The 22,703-nt window shown below is 60.4% G+C and overlaps 3 protein-coding genes and 1 long non-coding RNA gene across 17 annotated transcripts; 1 reads left to right on the forward strand and 3 right to left on the reverse strand.

Annotated features, from left to right (window-relative positions):
- Nucleotides 1-6: 6 nt before the first annotated feature.
- Nucleotides 7-15,555, reverse strand: EHBP1L1 (EH domain binding protein 1 like 1). 14 transcript variants are annotated; one of them, XM_070360243.1, is made up of 21 exons: nt 15,207-15,552; nt 12,803-12,860; nt 12,502-12,597; nt 12,096-12,149; nt 11,839-12,017; nt 11,618-11,760; nt 11,179-11,214; nt 11,018-11,086; nt 10,751-10,913; nt 9,835-10,579; nt 8,581-8,757; nt 7,959-8,116; nt 7,816-7,864; nt 6,781-7,422; nt 2,855-2,924; nt 2,678-2,733; nt 2,438-2,561; nt 2,038-2,137; nt 865-938; nt 668-782; nt 7-526 (listed from the first exon to the last, which is right to left on the reverse strand). In XM_070360243.1, the coding sequence occupies exons 1-21, from the start codon at nt 15,308-15,310 to the stop codon at nt 427-429; spliced, it is 3,312 nt and encodes a 1,103-aa protein (XP_070216344.1). In that variant the 5' UTR covers nt 15,311-15,552; the 3' UTR covers nt 7-426. The 14 variants fall into 14 exon arrangements, with proteins under 14 accessions (XP_070216344.1, XP_070216343.1, XP_070216347.1 ...); XM_070360242.1 differs by having other exon boundaries at nt 8,581-8,763; XM_070360246.1 differs by having other exon boundaries at nt 10,315-10,579; nt 15,207-15,551.
- A 172-nt stretch (nt 15,556-15,727) lies between these two features.
- On the forward strand, nt 15,728-17,514 carry LOC138984739 (uncharacterized). The gene is made up of 3 exons (XR_011462023.1): nt 15,728-15,860; nt 16,565-16,649; nt 17,070-17,514. It is a non-coding gene; the product is annotated as an uncharacterized lncRNA (long non-coding RNA).
- On the reverse strand, nt 17,506-19,702 carry FAM89B (family with sequence similarity 89 member B). Its single transcript, XM_014477667.2, has 2 exons — nt 18,695-19,702; nt 17,506-18,320 (listed from the first exon to the last, which is right to left on the reverse strand). Exons 1-2 carry the CDS (start codon nt 18,992-18,994, stop codon nt 18,042-18,044), a joined length of 579 nt encoding a protein of 192 aa, XP_014333153.2. The 5' UTR covers nt 18,995-19,702; the 3' UTR covers nt 17,506-18,041.
- Nucleotides 19,703-19,850: 148 nt separating this feature from the next.
- Nucleotides 19,851-21,203, reverse strand: ZNRD2 (zinc ribbon domain containing 2). The gene is made up of 4 exons (XM_005894048.3): nt 21,090-21,203; nt 20,842-20,993; nt 20,626-20,710; nt 19,851-20,242 (listed from the first exon to the last, which is right to left on the reverse strand). The coding sequence occupies exons 1-4, from the start codon at nt 21,106-21,108 to the stop codon at nt 19,899-19,901; spliced, it is 600 nt and encodes a 199-aa protein (XP_005894110.2). The 5' UTR covers nt 21,109-21,203; the 3' UTR covers nt 19,851-19,898.
- Nucleotides 21,204-22,703: the final 1,500 nt, after the last annotated feature.

The raw sequence follows: 22,703 nt of genomic DNA on the forward strand, positions 1-22,703 counted from the left end.
CTGGCGTGGCCTTTTCCAACTTTATTGCCCGCCAGGAACAGGAAGGAGGGCGGGGTGTTGAGTGCGGCAGATCACCAGGCGTCCCTCCCACCCCCTGGAGCTCGCCGGCCGGATCCGGCCATCGGGTACGGGCTCGGGGTGGGCACGCCTGGGACCCTCAGTCCACCACGAACACACACGCACACTCACTCACACGGACTAATAAATACGGCCCGGACGGCGCGGCCGCCCAGCCAGCCGCCCTTGTCCGTCGGGGCCCGAAAGGCTGCGCTTCCTTTCCTGGCAAAGGGTCACGGCGGCCCCTACTGGTCGCGTCGGGTCCGGTCCTCCCGAGCGCAGGCCCAAAGCGGCGATCCGGCGCGGCGGCGAGAAAGGCTGCGGTCTGGGCGGACCGGGAGGGACGAAGGCGTCTGGGCCCGCGTGGCCTCAGCTCAGCACGCAGCGTTCGCGCCGGCCCAGCTGCCGGCTCAGCTTGCGGCGCCGCTGCTCCAGGCCGCGCTCCAGGCGCTCATCCTCCTCCAGGGCGCTGGGAGGGAACGGGTTCCGGTCAGCCCCAGCAGCGTCAGGGCCCACACGCTGGCCGCCGCCCGGGGCCGAGACCGAGCACTCCTCCTTGACCTCCCCCACAGCGCCTCCCCAACTCCCGGAGCATCCCGGCCCCACTCACGTCCGCTCCTTCTGGTCCAGGTTCCGGACCAGCTCGTCTCTCTGGTTCACCAGCGACACCAGCTCCTCCAGCAAGAGTTGCTCTCGGCGCTGCTGCGCAGCCGTTTTCAGCCAGTCTGCGAGCAGAGGAGGCTGAGGGTCAGGAGGCGCCAGCCCCTGTCCCGTCCTGGTCCCCGGTCCCACGGCCCCATCTCCCACCTTCAATGGCCAGCATCGCCCGTAGCTCCCGGCTCAGCAGCTCAAATCTCCGCTCCAAGTCCTGCTCTTCGATGCTGGGGGGTGGGGTGCCAGGTCAGGGAAAGGGGAATGGCCGGGAGTGTCCAGGGTTCTGACCACTCCCTGGCCCCCACCCCACCTCACCATCAGTTCCCACAAAGCCATAGGCAGGCAGAGCTATACCCCAGTCCCCGCTTGGAATTATCTCCTTCGTTTCTGTTTTTTGTTTTTTTTTTTTAAGCGGCATATAGGATTTTAGTTCCCCCACCAGGGATATGGAACCTGCACACCTTAGAGGAAGCAGGGAGTCTTAACCACTGGACGGCCAGGGAAGTACCTCTTCTGTTTCAACTGTTCCCCATCATATTGTCTCCTCCCCCCACCCCACCCCTTTTTAAAAAATAAGAAACAACTCAGAATTGTTTGGATGAATATTATTCATAAATGGCAAATATTAGATTAAAATTTATTCTGAAAAATGACCCAAGATGCAAAAAGGAGGCAAAACCACCTTCACCATGCAGGACTATAAAGGCAATGATGCCCGGGGAATTGCTTCTGACCCCACTCAGGAACTCAGCTCAGCTGTCTCTAGGCCTCAGTGTTCCTTACTGTAAAGGAACGGGGTCAAACTGGGGCACTCAGCACTGACCTGCCACAGTTTTCTTTGGGCCTCGATTTTCTCATTCATAAAAACAGTATCAATTTAAGAAGTATACACTTTACACAGGAAATTATGAAAAAACATTAAGATGGCTGAGCAATTTCTCAAAAAAAAAAAAAAAAAAAAAAGGAAGGAAAGAAACCACAACTTTGTGGAAAGAAAAAAGCAGTGAAGAGTTCTAATCAAGGTAATTATGTTTGCATTTGCTCTGCCCAGGTTGACACTAGTGGTAAAAAATCCCTCCTGTCAATGCAGAAGACATAAAAAACATGGGTTCACTCCCTGGATCAGGAAGAACCCCTGGAGCAGGGCATGGCAACCCACTCCAGTATTCTTGCCTTGAGAATCCCATGGACAGAGGAGCCTGGCAGGCTACAGTCCATGGGGTCAAAAAGAGTCAAACAGGACAGAAGCAACTTAGCACGCACACACTGCTCTGCCAGCCCTGGGTGGGCAGAGGCAGGGCCTGAATGGGGAGGACCAGCACTCACAGCAGCTGCAGCTGATCCTGCCTCCGGATGAGAGCGTTCTTCTTGTTGACCAGAGTGAACCACTCTTGGATCAGTACCTCCTCCTGCAGCCTGTCGGTACCTGAATCAGGCCAGGACAGTCACCAGGCCAGCCCCTGACCCCTATGTCAGGAGCAGGGAGGTGGCGGCAGGGGGTGGGGTGGGGGGTTTGGGCGTGGTTTCCCTTGAGTATCCCAGAAACCAGAGCTGTGTGCCTCCAGCAAGCTGCTTCCGGGCTGCAGGCCTCAGCGTGCCCAGCTGTAAATGGGGATGGTGACCCCAGCCTCCGTCCTCCCAACTCCTCCCAGGGTCAGAAAGAGCTGCAGAGCAGGCCAGATGCGGTGGCATGTGCTGGCGAGTGGACTCCGGACGCCTGTCCCACCTGACTCCATCAGGCTCCTTAGCTGCTTCTCCACCTCGGCTGCCCGCCCATCTATCTGCCTCTGTTCCTGTTCCAAGGCCTGAAGCTCTGCGCACACGTACTGACTTGTGTCCTGGAACCGTTGCTGGGGTGCAAAGCGGGGGCAAGGGACAGGGTGGGTTTGGCCCAAGCCCTGCCTAGGAAGCCCACCCATCAGCTCCTCCCACTCCCACTTCCCACCCATCACTCCTCCCTCCTTACCAGCCCAGAATCCTCCCCTGGGCTTGGGGGCGGTTCTTCCGCTGCAGGAGTCCCACCTGCGGAGAGAGACCAGGCTGAGGGACCCCACAACTGACAGCTGCCTCCAGAGGGGCCCCAGCTCAGGATCTGTGAGCTGGCTGAGTTGAGCTGAGTCACCACCCCTTCAAAGCTACTCACCAGAGGGCTGCTGTGGGGCTGAGGCTGCGGGAAGGCCAGGAGCAGGGCTGGGGTCAGGGCTTGTGCCTTCCTGTGGAGGAAGAGGCCAGTAAGGGCTTGGAGGGGCTCCCCTGACAGCAGGCCCAAGGGCCACTCACATGGGGAGGGGGAACCTCCCTGCCCCAGTAGCTTCTCAGTCCAGCACGCACAGAACCCCACCTCCACCCCTTGTGGAGAAGCGCCTCCTAGAGCGAAGGCCGTGGCCTTCACCACCCCGGGCCCTGTGGTCGGGCCAGTCCACTTCCGCTGGCCGAGCCTCCTAGTCCCCGTTCCTGGGGCCCCACAGGGCTTTTGTGAGTTGGAGGTGAAAGGCTGTGAGGGGTGCAGCTGGGGCCTCTCCTTCCCCCTCCTGCCCCCTCCTCCGTGGAGCTGTCTCAGGCCTCCTCAGACTCCGTCACCTAGCGCCAGCATCTCCGATCATGGCTGGGGCCCCACACAGGCTGAACATGGCCATTATGAGCCAGCGCCTCCAACTCCCGGCCAAAACAGGTTCCTCTCCCACCTTCTCAATCCCCACACCTGAAGGATGTGTCACATGACCGTCAGTACAGAACAGATGGCAGGACCGACCGATTTTAGCCCGGAAGGGCAGCTGGCCCCTCAGGTGCCCTGCCCCAGCAACTTGCTGGCACTGTCAGCCCTGGGGGCCCCCAACTTTCAGCTCAGCTGATAGCCTGGCCCCCTCGAGGGCTCCTGCTCTGGCCACCTTTCCAAGTCACAAGGTGAGGAGAAAGCGCTGAGCCAACCCGCTGTCCACCCGACCCGGCACCTCTCTGAGACGTAGCCCTGGAAGTGCCCTGCTCAAGGGATATCCTCTCTGGCCTGGGTAGGTGGCAGCCTCCTTACCAGCCGCCCCCTCCCTGCCACACACCCTGCCTGCTGACCTTACCCTCAGGCCACAGCTGAGGGGGGTCTCCCTAAACCTTCACCCCGATAGTGTCAGTCTCCTCACTCGCCTTCTCAGTCCCCAGTCTCGCTGCCAAGGCCTGTTGGCAGTTCCAACAGTAACTCCTACTGCCCCGAACCCCATCCGGACACCATGCGCCAGCCCCAGGGGTGGACTTTCACTTCCCCAAATCGTTTCCTCAGTCTGGAGCAGCCTCTCTCTTGGGCGGCTGGATGTCAACTCTCCCTTCATGACCCAGCTCAGCCCCACCTCCTCTAGAGGCTCCTTCACCCGCCTTCTTCCTCCCTCCCTGACTTTCATGCCTCCTGAAGCCTCCTCAAACCCCAGCACGGCCCCCAGGGCCTCTCCCATTACAGCTCCAACGCCGCTCCCACCCCACCATGGCTGCTGGCTACTCCTGTCTCCTTAGGCAGAGGCTGGGGTCAGGAGGACACACTCAGGGCACAGCACGTAACAGTAATGGCAGGCTGTGCATTAAGCATCTGTGTGTTGGATGCTGTGGGTGCCCTGACTCATTTCATCTTCCCATCAGTGCTGTGAGGCAGGGACCCTTACCTTCCCCATTTTACAGATGAGGAAACTAAGGGTCAGAGATGACACTCAAACAGGGCCTGGCTTGGGCCCCACTGTCAATCCAACAGTCTGTTCCCAGGCTTGGCCACCAATTTGCTGTCTGCCTCTGGGCCAGTCATACCCACCTGGCCTGTTTGTGTCCTTGTACGTAAAGGACATACAAGCCCCAGGGGGGTTGCAGGGCTCCAGACCGGCATGTGAGGAAAAAACACAGTTCCCCCCTTTTTTTTTGACAACACCCTGCAGTGGTCCCTTAAAACCACTTTGCAAAAAAACTTTCATGTCTTTGCTTCTCATCTTCAGGAAAAGAGAACAGAGATGTGGCTTGTCCAAGGTCACGCAGCCAGTGCAGACTGCTGGGCCCAGTAGAGGGCGCCATTGGAGAGTTCCGACTCAGTGGACCTGGGGGTTCACACCCAGAACCAACTCCCTTTACACTTCACATCCGAGCCTCGACATTCCTACTTGCAAAACGGGGTATCAGTTGCCCCCCCAGAAGGGGAACTGTAGGAGTCGATGAGGAGTCGATGATGTGGAGCAGGGCAGGCCAGGCAGGAAGCAAGTGCTCAACCAACAGGGCAGGCAGAGGCGGGCAAGTGGAGAAACCCCAACCTCAGCAGCAACTGAGCTTACTCACAGCTGCTCTGATGGGAATTCCAGCACTTCCTCACGTCTGACCCAAATTCCCCTTTCTGCAGTCTCCTGTGTGGCCCCCTCCTCCAGAAAGCCCTTGCAGAGCCACACCAGAGGCACTCGGGCCTCCTGGCTTCAGCCTTGCCCCAGCTTCAAGCTGCCTGACTTCATCCTATCCAGGGGCAGGCCCTTCCTCCTCTACAGCATACACAGGGTGGGGGATGGGAGTGGCCAAGAAGGAAGCGGGCCCCTGCAGCCCCAAATATCTCCTGTGGGACAAGGGCTGGAGGGGGGCCCTGGCTTGGAAGGACCAGACACTGGGACTTGGGCCCAGAAAAATCGAGCTTTCCTTTTTTCTTTTTCCACTGCTCATGGATGTGTATTTTAATAAGAATAATTGTGTCCAAATACAACAGGAGTTTTTCATCTCTCAAGTACAATGTAACAGAGCCTTCCCTTTTAAGATATAAAGAGCCATTGACGCACACTGAGGGGGCTTTGGCCACAGGCCAACACAGCCCAGGATAGCTGTCCAGCACAGCTCCTCTGGGTGTTTCTGATGCTCTCCCTGTTTCTCATTCATAGGGTCAATGCTGCACCTCCGACCCCACACTCAGGGCTCCTGCTCTCCAGGCCAGCCTCATCACTGCCCACGGGAGGTGACCTTACAGGAGGTGACTTACGGAAGGTGACTGGCAGTTCCCTAAGTAAGACCCAAGCTTTCCTGCAACCACATGTTTACTTGTGAGGTCCCACCTCTTGAGAACCACCCCTCGGATTCTTCACCTGGGAAAAGCTGCCCATTTTATTAGCCTGGCTCAAGTGGCTGCTTCTTCCAAAAAGTCTTTCCCAGTTTGTTCCCTCTTTTCCTTAGAACTCAGGGGTCATCCCTGGGCAGCTGAAGGCTTGAAGCAGCCTGACAGAGCTGCCCCTGCTGTCCAGGATGGTGCTGCTGGAGAGTCCAGGGCCTGGACGTTGGCAGCTGTGAGTCCCTGAGCAAACCCTTGACCCCTCTGGAACAGTCTCCCTTTTAGCGTAGTGACCACAAGACTCCCTGGTGGCTCAGTTGGTAAAGAATCCTCCTGCAAGGCAGGAGACCCGGGTTCCATCCCTGAGTTGAGAAGATCCCCTGGAGAAGGGAATGGCAACCCACTCCAGCAATCTTGCCTGGGAAATCTCGGACAGAGGAGTCTGGCAGGTTACAGTCCATGGGGTAACAAACAGTCAAACACAACTGAGCAACCAAACCACCACTGCAAGACACCCTGGGAAGCTGACCTGAGACCTGCAAGGGATGGGGGGAACATGGGCACCCACCAGGGTCTCCCATCTCCAACTTTCCCTCATCAGAATAGAGAGGAAACTGGTCTCCAGCGTCTGGAGTTAAAGATCCAAGTCGGAGAGTCTTGGAGCAGGGAGGCCCTGGAGAGCTCCCTTGAGTACAGAAACCCTGTTCCCAGCTTACAGGGCACCTCCAGCCAAAGAAATGCCCCAGTCCACTTGACAGTTGATGAAGAGCCTGCGCTGAGTGCTGACTCCCGGAGCCTTCTGGGAACTTCCTATTACAGCCTGACTCCACTGAGTGACATCCCAAGGCCGGCAGCAAAAGTCAGCGGCTCCGGGCCGGGCGGGCCTTGGGCACGGGCGCCCCTGTTGAGGAGCTCGCAGGGGACTCCTCCGTGGCACCGGTGCCTCGGCGTCCAGCAGAGGCCGGTCGCCCCTCACCCCCGCGCCGCCTCGCTCTCCCGACCCCGCGCCGCTGGAGGGCACTCACCGCCGCTGCTCCCGCCGCTCCCGAGTCGGGCTCGTCCCCGGAGAAGGAGCTGCTGTTCCGGAGCCGCGAGCGCCTCTTCTTCAGCAGGTCCGCGTCGCGCACGTGCGAGAAGGAGCCGTGAGCGCGGGGCGGGGGCACCGGCCCGGCCTCCGCGTTGACCGACGGCCGTCGCAGCCTCACGCCGCCTGTGGCGCCCGGGGTCCCCACCCCGTTCACCAGCCCTTCTGCCGGGGGCACGGACGCCCGGGCTCCGGGGCCGTCGGCCGAGGCCTCGGTGGAGCGCGCCTCCTGGGCGGCTACGGCCCCGCGGTCCTTGGAGGCCGCCTCGGGGGCCGCCCCGTCCATGCGGGTCGCGGCCTCCTGGGGCTGCTGGGGCGCCTCGGCCCGGTGCTCACGCAGCCGCTGCGCCAGGCCCCCGGTGTCCAGGTCGTCGGGCGGGCTCGGCTGGGCGCTGGCCACGCGGTACGTGCCCGCGCCGCCGCCGCCCTCCAGCTGCACCAGCTGCAGCTCCTGCCCCGTGCAGAAGGCGCGGATCTGGCACAGGTAGGTCATGACGATCAGCTTGTCGGGCACCGACAGCAGCACCATATCCGCCGGCTCCAGCAGCCGCGACACGCCCAGGGCCGCGAAGCCATCGAAGGCCTAAGGAGCATGCGGGAGGGTTACCCAGCGACGCGGCCGCCCCGCCCCGGCCCGCCGCGGGGGTCCCCGCGACTGGCACGCCCGGGTTTGCCCGCAGCGCCCTCACCCTCCTATTGGGAGAAATCTAGCAACAGGATCCGCCCCCGCGTTACCCAGCAACAGCACACCAAAAGGGTGGTTTCAGGGAAAACCATCTGGTGGAAATATGCTTTAAAAAAAAAATAACTAAACTCAGAAAAACGAACAGTTTAAAGACCAAAAGGGTTAAGTGGCAGAACCTCCAAAAGCCAGTGCTGGGGGCCTGAAGCCCACAGATTACTCTCCTACACACAGATAGGATCCCAGATCTCAGCTTGGGCCTAGCCGGGGAGCACCAGGCCTGCCCCTTCTCACCTGCTTGTTGTTCTGTTTGATGTTCAGGGGATCAAGGGAGGCAAAGTCTCTGCAGGGAGAGCACTGATCAGAGGCTGGATTCCCACCACCCTCCCCTCCTCCGCAGGCTTCCCCATTCACTGCCACCCCCTCCAGCCACTCACATCTTGTCTGGGTAGAATCGATGCAGGATGGCACAGAAGGCCAAACCATTGCGCCAGGACGTGGTGAAGTTGGTGATGCGCACGCCGCGGTAGCCGGCAGTGACTTCCTGGCACCACTCCAGCAGGGATTGGCTGAAGCTGACCTGGGCAGGTGGTGCCTGGGGACACAGGGATGGGCTCAGGTAATGCGGAGGTGGGACCTGCGCCCTCTGCCCCTTGGGCACAAAACAGCTCCAGCTCTGGGTCTGCAGGAATCACCGCACACCACTGGCCAGGGCCTTAGCATCAGGCAAAGGGTTTCCAGCTCCAAGGTTATCTCTCAAGGTCACCTAAAAGGTCAGTGGCCCCCAGGCAAGAACAGAAGTCACCAGCAGCCACACCTCCAGGTCAGCCTAGAAAATCAGCTTTGGCGGGGGTGGGGGTCCTACTCCATGCAGCCCAGGGAAGACAGGGTTGGGGAGCCAGGGCATCCTGAGAGGGGAGGAGGCGAGGGGCTCCTGGAAGCTGAGCCCCTGTCCCACCCCACCCCAGTCGGCCAGGTGGGTCCATGCAGAGCCGCCGTTCGTTCAGCCCAGGTTAGTGGGAAGCAGCAGACTGGGCCCTCGGCGGCCCCCATTCCTACCTGGCTGCCCGGCAGCCTCCTGTCCTCTTCAGGCTCCTCTGGGGAAGAGGCCCCGGAGGGCCTGGACACCCCAGCCCCTGCCCCACTGGCCACCTGCACCTCCATCAGGCTGGCCTCTGGGAGGTTTCCCTCAGCTTCTTTTCCCTTCTCGGCTCCTGAGACCCCAGCCTCTGCTTCCTGGGCCTCAAAAATACCAGATGGGTTCTCTGAAGCCCCTGAAACTTCCATCTCTGCTTCCCTGGCCCCCCAAACCCCAGACTTGGCCTCTGAAACCCCCCAAATCCCAGTATCCGCCTCCTGGCCCCTTGAAACTGTAGTTTCTGCCTCTGTTCCCTGGGATTCTAAAACTTCATGCTTTACGACTGGGACCCCTAAAGCCTCATATTTGAGGGTCTCCCCAAGTCCAGTCTCTGCCTCCTGGACCCCGGAAGTCCGAGCCTTTCCCTTCTCAGCCTCTAAAACTGTAGTTTCTGTCTGTTGATTCCCTAGTCCCTCAGCCTCTGCCATTCCAGCCTCTGACCCTGAGAACCCTGAATCTCCCACCTCTGTCTCCTGGGTCCTCAGGGTCTCAGCCTCCATCTCTGGGGCCCCTGAACCCCCAGCTTCGATCTCCTGGATCCCCAGTATCTCAGCTTCTGCTACCTCAGTCTCTGTCCCTGGGACCCCTGAACTCCCTACCTCTGTCTCCTGGCTCCCTGTTATCTTGGATTTTATCTCTGAGACCCCTGAACATCCCACTTCTGTGTCCTGGGCCCCAAGTATTTCAGACTCTGCTGTCTCAGCTTCCCTTCTCAGTATCCCTGAGCACCCAGATATCTCCTGGGTCCCTAACATCTTAATTTCCAACATCCCAGTCTTTGTCCTCAGAACTCCTGAACCCCCAGCCTCTGTTGCCTGGGTCCCCAGTTCCTTACACTCTGCCATCCCACTCTCTGTCCCTGAGGCTCCTGAAATGCTTACCCCTGTTTTCTGGGTCCCTAGATCCTCAGACTCTGCCATCTCAGCAGCCTCTGACTCCAGGACCCCTGATCTCACTGCCTCTGTCTCCTGGGTCCCCAAGGTCTTCGCTTCTGCCGCCTCAGACACTATCTCTGGGGACCCTGAGATCTCCTGGGTTCCCAATAACTCTGACTCTGCCACCCCAGGTTCTGTTCCCAGGACGCTCGAATCCCCAGTTTCTACCTCCCAGACCCTCAGATCCCTGGACATCACCCCTTGTTCAGCTGCTGGTGGGGCCCCCTCGTACCGGCTCACCTGGGGCCCAGCGCTTGGTGCTCCAGCAGAGGGCCCCTGCTCCAGGCCTGTCCCCCCAACACCAGGGGCTCCGCCCCTCACCTCTGCACACTCTCTCTCCTGGCCTGCAGCAGCCCTGGCCACCTTGAGGTCACCAAGATGCCCAGAATGCCCCACAGGCTCTTCTGGTGTTGGGCTCAGGACTGTGGGAGCTTCATCCCTGGTCTTGACCCCTGTCCTCCCCTGAGAGCCCCTTGGAGGAGCCTCAGGAGTACCCTTGAATCTTGCCTCAGATGTCACCTCTGTGGCCTCTGGTCCCTTAGTGTCCACAGGTTTCACCTTTGACCTCTGCTCCACATCCACGTGATCGATCTCTAAACTCTCTTCAGCCTCCCCAGCTCTGACCACTGACCTCTGACTGTTCACCTCTCTGACTCCTGGCCCATGCCCAGTGTCCACCCCACTAGCCTCTGCCCTGTCTCCAGCGCCCCCCTCCTCAACCTTGGGTTTCTGCCCTTCCAAAGAGTTGCTGGAGTCTCTGTTCTCAATTCCTGGGCCCAGCCCAGCTCCCTGGGCCTCTGTCCCTTCCTGAGGGCTTGCCCGCGCCTGGGTCTCCACAGCAGAATCCACTCCTGCTGGGGGAGCCCCGGAGGCTTTGGGGGCCTCATCCTCTCCTTGGTGAACTGGGGGCCAGGGGGCATCAGAGCCTTTCTGGAGCCGAGGGGCTGGAGTGGGGGCCATGTCCTGGCCTAGCTGTCTTGAGGGCCTGCGGAGAGAGCAGAGAAGGATGCACTGCAGGAGCTCAGTTGTCCCCCCATCCCAGCTTCCCTCCCCACCTGCCAGACTCCTGGGACCCTGGAAAGGCACGTTGACTCGGGGTGTACAACTTCTGAAGAGCAGACGGGTGAGAGGGGCTGGAGCTGATTCTAAAGCTCACCTTGTCTCTGGCAGGGTTCCGGGGGGCCTTGAGGCCTTGAGCCCCACCTGGCCCCCTGCTACAGTAGCTGGTTCTGAGCCCTGGCCCCGGGAGGCCCTGGCTGGGGGCGCAGGGGCACTCACAGGGGCTGGGCTGGTATCCTCAGCACTAGAAGGGCTGGCAGCTGCAGGGAGGAGGAAGGGAGAGGATGCTGAGGCTTGGGACCTGGGACTGGAAGTCACAGTCCCCCCCGCCCCGGGCCCGCCCCAACCCCAGCCTGGGCCTCACCTGCCTGCCGGGGCTGCAATCGGCCCTCTTCCTCCTCCTCACAGAGTGTCTTCAGCTCCCGAGGGGTCTCTGGGGGTGGGGTGTTGGGGGCACGGTCAGCACCAGGAAGGGCCCTGCAGGTCTGACCCCCCTCCTTCCCCCAACTAGAATGCTGGGCCTACCTGGGAAATGCCCCAGCCTCAGGGCACCGCCCCGGCCTAGGAGAAGAGACAGGCCCACAGATGCAGAGAAAAAGAGAGAGAAATGGACAGACAGAAAAAAAAAAAAAAGCCTTAACAACCAAAAGAGAGGGACGAGGTTGTGTGGTGAGGGGTGGAAAGCCCAGACCGCAGGCCCTCTCTGTGCTTTTGGCCCAGCTGTCTCCCAGCAGGTTTGTGGGCAGGTGCACACTCAGGGTGAGAAGAGGGCAGGGGCACGGCGGCGGGGGGCACTGGGAACCCATCTTGCAGGACACTCAGGGCTGCTGGGCAGGCTGGGATCCCTGGCAGCAGTGAGCTCCCTCCACTGGCCCTGCCCCAAAACAGCAAGAGGATTTTTGGCCTGGGTGATCCCCCACCCTCTCGAGGTCTTGGTGATCTCAACCTCCAGCTGGGAGCCCACCTGGCTGGGGCACACGTGTCCGTGCCTCCAGGGCTCCTGGACCATTGGCCTCCTCCTCATCGCTCTCGGCAAAGTCATCCAAGTTGCCCACGTCACTAGGTTTCATGCTCATGAGGCTCGCAAGGCTCTGCATGTCATCATCCCTGCGGATTGGAGACCAGGGGTAAGGGCTGGCGTCAGAGGTTGTGGACTAGGACCCAGGAGGGCGGGCAGGCACTCACGTGGCACGGCCCTCCCGCAGCAGCACCCCGGACAGAGTGAGGCTTAGCTCGGCCTGTACCACCTTCACCGACTTGGGCTTCAGCCGCAGCCGCAGCGGGACCTGGGTAGGCACGGGCCCTGCGTGGCGGGCCAGGTCCACCTCGGCCGTGGCCAGCACCTTCCGCTGCCCCTTGGACTCCTGGGGGCAGGGGAAGGAGCATCAGTGCTGCCCCAGAGTCCCCGAGACCCCAGGCTCCCGCCCACCCCGGCCACTCACATTCTCAATGATGAACGTCCACTCTTTGGCCTCATACTGATCCACATGGGGGTCCTGCGGAGGAGGGGCACCAGTGAGTACAGGGGCTGCTGGGTTGGGGGCAGGGCAGGGAGGAGAGCTTGCGCTAGTTCAGGAGGAGGTGTTTGTTTGGGGCCTTCAGACAGGCTGGCCCCTCCTGGCAGGTATGCACTTCAGCTCCTGATCCCAGCTCTCCCTCACGCGGTGGGTAAGTGCCACCTCCTCCAAGGAGACTTCCTGGGCCACTCAGGCTGGGTAGGCCCCCTGCCATGATTCTTGGTCTCACCCTCTGTTCTTTTCTATTTGGATGGATAACCCATCTCCCGTGGCCCCTGGGGTTGCAATCGCCCGCTCACTGCCCCTCTGTGCAGGAGGGCTAGAGACTCACCCGGTACAGGGTCACAGAGATGTCCACATTCTCAGGTACCATCCACACCACGGTGCCCCGGTATGGGTTCTGGATGCCCGGCTGCCAGCTGTGGGCCTACAGGAGCCATTTGAGTCCTCCCTCCATCCTAACGCTCCCCTTCACTCCTTGTCCTCGTCTCCAACCTTGACCCCATCTTTTACTCTCTTCGATAGATTCTGATCTGAATCCAACTCCAGTCCCCCAACAGCCCTCCCCCACTCGCCCCATCCCCCAACTGGCCCCACCCCCAATCTGGACCCCCAGCTGACATCCTCCCCACCTTGGAGCAGATGCGTCGGTTCCGCCGGGTCCACACTACCACCAGCTTATCCGGTTGCCTGGGAGGCGAGGGGCGGGGGAGAGGGGGCCACTCAGTCAGGCCCACCCAGCCTCTCCATCTCTTCCACAGTCTTCCTTCTGCCCGCATCCCCCTCCCCCAGGACAGGGGCTGAACAGCCCCCTTATCTGGGGCCACAAGGAGCAGGGGTGGGGCTGCCAAGGCAGGGTGAGGCCTGGGCCAGAGGGCAAAGGCCTGTGGGTTAACAAGGATTATGAAGAAAGTCATACAGAGAGACGGGCACATACAGGGACAAAGACAGCAACCCAACAAGGACCTGTAAGACACAGACTCTGAGACAGCGGAAGAGACAAACTTGGAGTAAAAGGAGTCCATTCACTCACAAATATCTGGAGAGTGCACACTATAACCCCAGTCCACGCCAAGGAGAGCCCAGACCCTGCTGGAGCAGGAAATGGGTCGTGTGAGGGCCTGGAGAAGGCAGGCTCCAGGCAGAGGGGACGGCAAGTGCCAGGGTCCGAGGATGGGGGTAGGTGTAGGGTCGGGTAGGGGGGCAGAGGCTGGGAAACAGAGAGGCATAGGGTCAGCTTGTCATTGGATACCCTCCCAGGACCTTCCACGCCCAGCCCTTCTCTTTGCAGGGACCCCCATTCCCACAAGGGACATCAGGGGGGACTTCTAGAAGGTGACATCTGAACAGCATAAGCTGGGGCAGAGGCAAAGAGATGCGGGGGGACAGAGACAAAGCCAGAGGAGAGAGTCACCAGGCACGTGGCTGGGCCTGGGAGGGAGGGGCCGAGTGCTGCCCAAGAGGGTGGGGAGGGCTCGGGGGTCATCAGGCAGAGGGGGCAACACAAGAGCCCTCCGTGCCTGCACCCAGTCCCGTGCCAGGACGCTCAGGTTCACCCAGCTCACAGACCCTCTGGAGGCTGAGCCAGGATAACTGGTTCTCCAGTCATCTTCAGGGGATGCTGAGACCAGAGAGCTTAGGGGCCGGGCAAGGGCACACACCCGAGTCTAGTGGCCCTCCTGCACCCGACACTGCAGGCCTCAGCCAAGGGCAGCCATGGGGCCTTCCCAGAAAGGGGAAGCGGACTGTGGGAGCCTGGGGAGGGCGGGGCCTGGTCGGGCAGCCTGACTCAGGTGGGGCACACCCTCCCGGGGAGCTGTGACCCGGGCAGGGGCAGCTTCCTAGCTGGGGCTCCAGGCAAGAAAGTCCAGGAGGCCCTGCCCGCCTGTTGTGACTCAGACACAGTGACACTGCGCACACCCTCAGCCAGCTCTCTGCCATAATGCCCAGCATCCCCCTGGCTTCACCCAGGATGCTGGGGCAGAAGACAGAAGCCACAGGTCAGAGTTCAAGTCCCAGCCCGGTGCTGTGTTACCTCAGCCAGCTCCTGGGCCTTTCTGGGCCTCACTGAATGGTGTGAACCACACTCTGGCTGGCCCGGTTAAGACCAGGGATTGTCAGCCGCCCAAGGGACCCCAGGCCTCCTGCTCACTCCCCTGCCTTTGGACCCTCCGGTCCCTTCCTGTCCCTCCTCTTGGGAGCCTAAATTTAGCCCCGCCTGGCTGGGTGAGGCCCCCACAGCTGTGCTCTAATCCAGCCAAGGGAAGCTGACACCAAGGAGCACGTATATTTAGGGTGTGACGCAGGGGCCCGGGCAGCTGCGGGTGGGGGCATGTGAACCAGACGCCCCCAGGCTCTTTGGTAGTCCAGGTCAGGGTCCTGCATCCCCTGACACATTTCCCCCCAGCCCACCACCTTGCCTTCTCCAGGCTCTCTCCTCTGGGACCCACAACCTCTTAAACCCTTGGGCCCCTTTAAGCTACTGCTTGCCTCCCTCCTCATCACTCCCAGCGCTCAGTTTCCCCTTTTAAGGATATTATGGAAATGAGTCCAGCCGCCCAGGGCCCACTCCAGCTGAAGGGGCGGGTGGTTCCTCTGGTTCAACAAACAGGCAGGGGAGGAGAGGGCACCATCCTTGTTCTGAGCTGTACTGAGGTCATGGAGTTGGTTGTCCCAGGCCCTCCACCCGCGGATCTGAAAACTTGCCCCGTTTTCTGATGTTCCACCTTGAACCACCCCTCTGGCCAGAAATATGAGGCCTCCCTTTCCCCAGCTCTGAGCGCAGCTAAGAAAAGTGTGGGCCCACACAGATCCTCAGGCCTGGAACTCCTGACCTCCACTCCCCAAAGGCTGCCCACAGTCCCCCAACTCTGGGGATCCCCCCGAGTCGCCAGGACCCTTCTCTGTGTCTGGGTCCCCAGGGCCCTGGCTGGAGTGGGCGGTCTCTTTGGCCACTGGACGGAGGTCAGGGTTCTCAGGCCCCCGGATGGGGTCCCAGCCAGTCTGGGGAGTCCCCCAGGCTTCCCTCCCACTCACCATTTCTTGGTGCACTCCACCACCAGCTCGTGGTAACAGGCCACAAACTGGAATTTGGCGGCCCGCTTGCCCACGCGCTGCAAGCGCTTCCACACCGAGGTCATGGCCCCGCCGCCTCTGCCGCCCGCTCCTCAGACCCGGGACTCCCGCTAGTCCGCGACCGCTGGCCCGGCCCAGGTCCCCATGGCCTCCAGGATCCTATCCGCGCCGCCCGCCCCGTCCGTGCGGAGGGGTCCGAGGCGCAGGATCGGGGGCCGCTCTTTCCGCCGCCGCCGCTGCGGGGGCCCGCCGGTGATCTGGCCGCCTCGGCGGGGTCGTCTGGGGCGCGTCGGGTCGCTGGAGCGCTGAGCGGCGAGCGCGCCGTTTCCTGGAGCCGCACCCCCGTCGGAAGGCGGGCGGGGCTCCGGCGGGAGGCGGGGGCCGGGGCCGGAGCGCGGGGGCGGGGCGGCCCGGCTTCCGGGGCCTCGCGCGGGAGGGAGAGCGGGGTCTAGGGGGACGTCTAGACCGCAGCGTCCGCCTGTTGCGAGCCGAGGCGGTGAGGAGGCGCGGGCGGGGTAAGGGGGCGCGCGGGCCGGGGCAGGGGGCCACCAGCAATTGGTGCCGCCCGCGAAAGCGCTGCCCAGCCGCCTCCCTTCCTGCCCGCAGCCCTGCGAGGTACGTACTGGTGGCCCCATTTCACAGGCTGGGGAAATAGAGACCAGAAAGGAGAAGAGACGTGAAGGGTCTCAGTGCGCTGAGCCAGAGCCAGCTGGGGAGAGACTCCTGTTGCGACCCACGTGTTAACCAGAGGAGGAAGGAGCAGGGTCAGGGGCCAACCCCAGTGGCCCTACGGTGAGCAGCACCCACTTGCCAGCCTCCAGACCTGGCTCTCCAGCTGTCAAGTGGGAAGGCAGTCCCAAAACCCCACAAGCAGCTGACCTCCACAAGTGTGTGACCTTGGGCAAAGTACCAACGCTCTGAGCCTCAGTTTTTACCTCTGCAAAATAGGGATAATTATAGTTGCACCTTTTACAACATCATTGAGAATGAAACCTTGGAAAGCATTTAGTGTGGAACCTGGCTGACTTTTGCCAGGTCTTACTAAATGAAATCCGTTATCGTGGAGAGTAAAAGTGTGTATTTACTCTCCCTCCCCTGGAAAGCCTGCCTCGGGGCGTTAACCGCTGCGTTCACACCTAGATTAGAGCCCTTATCGCCAGCCCGCCTGCTGGGTCGTGAACCGCTGCAGGTGTCAGGCCGAGTTAGGAGAGAGCCGTAGAGCAGCACACTGGCCTGTTCCCTCTCTGTCAGTGCAAACGCTCTGCTAGGTTTGTGAATGGACAGAAGCCTGGTCCTTGATAAATGCTCGGTCTGAACAGGACGTCTGACTGCCAGGAGTGTCAGCTGAGTTCTCTCCAGGGCGCAAGTGACTGTGCAGCGGACGTGGGGACAGGCAGCCAGCCGGTAAGCCTAACTGCGCAACTTCGAGGTCCTCTCCTCTTTGTTTCAGGAAGTTGTGGGGTATTGTGTGCGCGAAAGCCTTAGCACCCACCACTCGCAAATGTGCAGACTTAACTGGGGGACGAGGTAAAGAAGCTGACACCCCGGTTTAGCTGCCAGACCCAGCCTTGTGGCTCTCCACTGTAAAAGAAAGCCTTTTATGTACAACTCTAAAGGTCTCAGGTGCTGTAGAGGGGGAGCCAGGCAGAGAATGGGGGTGTTTGGCCGCTGGGAATATGTCTCAGGCATGGAAACCCAGAGCCCCATCACCCCTCCAGGGCTTGCCTGGACTCTAGGGGGGCCTCGGGCACTGGGGCTCCATCCCTTTCTGCCTCTGCAACTCTTTCCTCCCGCCCACTGGTCACTCGTTCCCGGCCCTTCCAGGAGGCGCTTTCCCCTCTCACGCCCAGGGCCCCTCGGCCCGGCCCGCCTGCCCGGGCCCACCCATTTCCTGTGCCGCTTCAACTCCGCCCCAACTTGGGGTGGAAAGTTTCTCTCCTCGAGATGGGCGGCTGCTTCTCCTTCCTTCCCGGCCGGCCAGGAAAGCCCAAAGCGAGTGGGTAGGCTGGTTGGGCTCCAGGCCTCCAGCCAGAGGGGGGAAGTGACTCGGCCGCAATCACACAACCGCGAGACCACGCCGAGCCAGCTTGGAACGAAGGGCTGGCAACTCTGCCCGGGGAGCGACGTTTCGCACCCGGCCGCAGCCGAGCCTCTTCAAACTCGGGTTCTCGGGCGCCACCCGCTGGCGGAGCGCGGGGCAGCATCTGTCAGAATCACCGCTATCTTCCCGCCCCAGAGCCAAGCAGTCAGAACACACCAATGCTGAGACAGTATTTATTTATCTATGAGCCAAAGAGGCTGACCCCTAAACTTAAATATCCAGCACGGAGCCTTGGCCCTCCTGACCTTGGATGGTGCAGGAATGGGTCCTGGAGAGCCCCTGTCTAGGGCAGTGGAACCCAGGGGCCAGAGGTGGGATGCCCCTGAGCCAGCAGCTGCCAACAGCAGCGAAGGTGAAGAGACAGGAGCCAGGCCACTCAATCCCAGTCCCAGAGATGCCAAGGGAAGTGCTTTGGACCCCACTGCCAGACTGAAGGTCAGCCACGCTGGAGGTCCCACAGGTGGGACAAGTGGAGGACCAGTGCCATGGGCAGAGGCTACAGCCCAGGTACCCGCCGCAGTGCCAGCTAACCCAAGACACGAGAAGGTAGGCATCTTTGCCTCCGTGGGGCCCAGACCTTGCCCTCCTGTGAGGTGAGGTGGTATGGGGGAAAGCAGGCACTATAGTCTGAGTACTTGCTGAGGGGTGAGTTTCTGAGCCTTTTTCATGGGTGCATGCCCCCACCCTCCCAGCTCTCAGAGGCTGATGTGGAAGGCATCCTGCAGCCACTGGTCCCGGACATTGTGTGTCTGGGGCACAGTGAGGGGTGGCGGGTCTGGGGGCAGGCTAGCATCTGGAGGCTCCTCGTCATCAGACAGGCCAGCGTCGGGTGGGTAGGAGCTGTCTGAGTGCAGGGAGGACGACAGGTCCTGGCACAGGCTCAAGTCTTGGCACAGGTGCTTATAGTCCTGGATCGACTCATACAGGCCCCACAGCTGGCACAGCAGGGACATGTCCAGCTGCCGCAGGCCCACCTGCAAAAGACTGAAAGTGGGCTGGGGTTGCAGTGCCAGCCACCCCTCCGCCCAAGCCAATCTTCCCAAGCACAGGTTTCTGTGGACAGCTTTGAATCTTTAGGCAAGTCAGTAACCCCTATCTGCAAGACAGGGACAAGACAGCAGAATGGAAAGAAATAACACTAGTAAAGCATTTAAAAATATATGGTAACTATTGCCAATAAACATAGCTGTAATTATTACCGTATCCCCTCTGACCCAGCTGGCTTCTGTCGTTCCTCTAGACCCAGACCGCGTTGCCTGTGGACCCCGCCCCGCCCGCGCCTGGACTCTAGCTTGGTGGCTGCCCCGTCGCCCCCCAACGCCTAGCTGACCGAGGCCCAGCTACTCACCATTTCCTTGCGCAGCGCCGCTAGCGCCGAGTCGAGGTTGACAGGGCGACGCGAGCCAGGAGGACCCGCGGCAGTTCCCGCGCTGGCGGCGCCGGTGGCTTGGCGGGGCCCGTCCGGGACGCGGGCGGCTCGGCTCAGCTCATCGTGGATGCGGCTGCGCTGACTGTAGACGCGCTCTAGCTCCCTCCACGAGCCCCCGCTCGCGTTGAGAAGACCGCTGAGGCCGCGCGGTAACGGCGGGAGACCAGCCAGGGCGCAGCCCGCGCCGTTCGGCGCCTCGGCAGAGGGCAGCCCATTCATGGCCGGGCGGGTACCAGAGGATGATGCCGCCTCTTTTTCTCCAACGCTCCGCCCGGGCCGCCGCCCGCAGGCCCCGTACCCCGTGGCCCCGCCAGCAGAGCCCAGCCGCCGCCCGCAGGCCGCGCTTTGTTCCCACCCGGACTCCTCCGACTCCGCCCCTGCCCCACCCCCTCCGCCTGGGCGGGGCCTGTCTTAAAAGGGCAACGGCTCTGTGCGACCACGTTGCCCCAGGAGACCAGCGAACAGGGCATTGGCCACCGATAGAAGCGAAGCAGGCAAAAAGGAGGAGGGAAGAGGTTAAAAGCGGAGGGTGCGGTTCCTCCCCCTCCCCAACACTGTTTGTTTATTCTGGCCAATTACAACTCTCAAGGAAAAGGATCTAAAAGGGATGGGGTGTGGTCAGGAGACAGGTTAAGACCATCCTTGATCCCTACCTGACTACATCCTGTCAGTATCTGAGTACCTGGTCTGGGCCTGAGGTGGGACAGGATGCTTGTCTGGATGCTTGGGGGAAGAAAGGGAAGCTACCGAGGGGACTGGAACCCCAAATCTCTCTCAAGGGTGGGGAACAGGCTGGATGGCTGGGGAGGTTCCAGGATTCCTTCAGAGATCCACGCCTCCTGTTTCTGCTTTTGAGGTTGGGGCCTCCTCACCAGAAAAAAAAAAAAAAAAATAGCACATAGTCCTCTGCCACCTCATCCTTTGAGTGGGGATACTGAGCAGAAACAAGCCCCACTCATTTCTCAGGGCATCAAGGAGACCACACTGTGATACCATGAAAGACCAAAAGTAGGGAAAAGACGAGTGGAGCTGGGACTTGCATGCACACTCAGAACCAAAAAAAGAACAAACCACACAAAAGGAACAGCTGTTTTTCTACAGGGTTTTTCTCAGGAGGGGTTTTTTAGTGTTGCAGCTGCTGCAGACTACGCAGGGCTTCAGCACACGCCCGGATAAGGCTACACAGCTGGATGCTAGTCTCCAGGGAGGTGCTAGAGCCCAGCTCAGCTGAGGCCCAGGTCAGCTTCTGCAGGAGAGCCTCCTGTGTGCAGGCCACCACATCTGCATTTGGAAGCACAGCAGGAGGGGGTGGCCCCTGGACTGCCTTAAGCCCTGCCGCGGCTCCCTCACAGTGTTCCGGACGGGGTACTGGGGGCTGAGGTGCAGGCCGAGAGCTCAAGGCGGGCTCCGAGGCAGAGGCCAGCTGGTGCTCCCGAGCTTGGGAGAGGGCAGCCTGCGCATTCAGAGCTAAAAAAGGAGAAAGCCAGTGGAATGATCAGGATATACCTAGCCCCACCTCAGCCCTGAGACACTTCCCTACCCTTCACTGTTCTGTACTTGAGATGTATTCTCTGCCCCAGTACAGGGGAACACATCCATTTTCTTTTTTGTATCAGAGGTATTTACGCCCTTGCTCAAACAGCATAAGGCCTTCTCTCATCAGAACTATGCCTAATAAGCTCAGGCTCTGGTGTCTGGCACACAGTAGGTGCTTAGTGCTCTTACTGAATGAATGGTCCTTTCTAGGAGAAAGGAGAAGGCAACTCACCCTTGCCCCACCCACAAATACCACTCTCACCTCCCAACTACTGTTCCTGAGCCTCTATCACTAAGCACCCTCGACCCCTCACCCGGGTTATCTTTATCCACGTCTGAGTCGAGCTCCTGACAAGCCACGCAGTAGATTTTCCGCTGTTTGTCTTGGAGAAGGATCGTCTAGGGCCCAGAAAGCACAGGGAGCAGGGGTGAGACGGGCGATGGGGTTCAGAGGGGAGAGATGGGGAAAGGGCCGTGTGGCCTGGTCCGCGGCCCCATACTGGATCCCACGTCCCGAGTTATCTCCTCACCCCGCAGTCAGCGCAGGTCTCGCCCAGCATGCGGTAACCACGCAGCAGGTAGTCGCCCATGAGCCGGGAGATGCGATCCTGTCGCTCCCGCCGCGCTTGCAGCACCTTCGTCTCCGCTTCGGTCGGGGGCTCCCAGGAGAAGTCGTCGACTTCTGGGGGAAGAGAGGCACAAGGGGCCGGAAGGTCTTGCTGAAGCAAGGTGCCGCCCGAACCGCGAAGCCACAGGCCCCCGCAATCCATGTCCTCACCAGCGCCGTTTAGGGCCATGTTGCCGTTGTCGCCGCTAGACTCACCGGAAGTGACGCACAAGCAGCGCGCCTTCTGCTTGCCCCGCCTTTCCCTGTCGGGCCGAGAGTGAGGGCGGAAATGACGCTATCTCTGCTCTTCCGACGTCGCGATGCCCAGAGTGGGGCGTGTCTCCTGCAGTCTGGACCCTGTCCCACTGGCACGCCCCTCGGTGGGATTCTGTGGACAAAAACTTTTCGACTGGCTGGGCGTCAGGAGGGGCGTCTCCGTGATAATGCCACTCAGGTCTCTGGACCCGAAAGTGACAGTACAGGGTCTCTCTTCCCGCCGCAGTTGGAGGGGATCGCTTGGCTTGAGAAATCTCCGCTGGCCTCCGCCTGCCTGGTGTTTCCCTTTCCGCACTGGCAGGATCCGGGACAGGCGGGGCGGTTGGCATCATCACAACACCACTCTTGATAATAACAAACGGCCCCTTCCGCGTGCGTGGAGCCTCCTCGGGCCTCACTCGTTCGCCATTCAACTGGGAAAGCAGTCCAGGCAACGAAAGTTCTCCCCGTCAGTTGTTCAGTCTCCAAGTCGTGTCCGACTCTTTAGGACCCCAGGGACTGCAGCACGCTAGGCTCCCCTGTCCTTCACTATCTCCCAGAGTTTTCTGAAACTCATGTCCATTGAGTCAGTGATGCCGTCCAACCATCTCATGCTCTGTTGCCCGCTTCTCCTTTTGCCTTCAATATTTTCCCGGCGTCAGGGTCTTTTCGAATGAGTCAACTTTTTGCATCAGGTGGCCAAAGTACTGGAGCTTCAGCATCAATTCTTCCAATGAATATTCAGGGTTGATTTCCTTTAGGATTAAATGGTTTGATCTCCTTGCTGTCCAAAGGACCACAGTTCAAAAGCATCAATTCCGCGCTTAGCCTTTTTTATGGTCCAACTCTCATATCCCTACGTGACTATGGAAAAACCATAGCTTTGACTACACCTACGGACCTTTGTCTGCAAAGTCTGTACCTTTCAGCTTATTTCAAGACCCCTCCCCTTCTGCATGTTCGGTGTTCCAGTGTGCCCACCCCACTACCCCCTCCATCCCCATCCAAAGGCCTGGGACTGATGCAAAGTCAGCACCTAAGCAGGTTTTTTTATTTTGTTGAAGTTGGCACACTCAAAAAGCCAGCTGATGGAGGCGGGGGTCGGGTGGGATGGTGGTGGCAATCGCTGTGCTGGGCATGTGCTGTTTCGGTCCCAGCCGCATGCTGGAGAGTAGGGGTTAGGGGTTAGGGGTTTGTTATGCATGCCTGTGACACTTATGGGGGTTCCCAGGTGGTAAAGTGGTAAAGAATCTTTAGGCAACACAGGGGAGAGTGGATTCGATCTCTGCTTGCCGCTGCTGCTAAGTCGTTTCAGTTGTGTCTGACTCAGTGAGACCCCATAGACGGCAGCCCACCAGGCTCCCCCGTCCCTGGGATTCTCCAGGCAAGAACACTGGAGTGGGTTACCATTTCCTTCTCCGATGCATGAAAGTGAAAAATGAAAGTCAAGTCGCTCAGTCGTGTCCGACTGCATGGACTGTATAGCCTACCAGGCTCCTCCGTCCATGGGAGTTTCCAGGCAAGAGTACT

The sequence above is a fragment of the Bos mutus genome, chromosome 22 (genome assembly GCF_027580195.1).
Source record: "Bos mutus isolate GX-2022 chromosome 22, NWIPB_WYAK_1.1, whole genome shotgun sequence".
Taxonomy (NCBI): Eukaryota; Metazoa; Chordata; class Mammalia; order Artiodactyla; family Bovidae; genus Bos; species Bos mutus.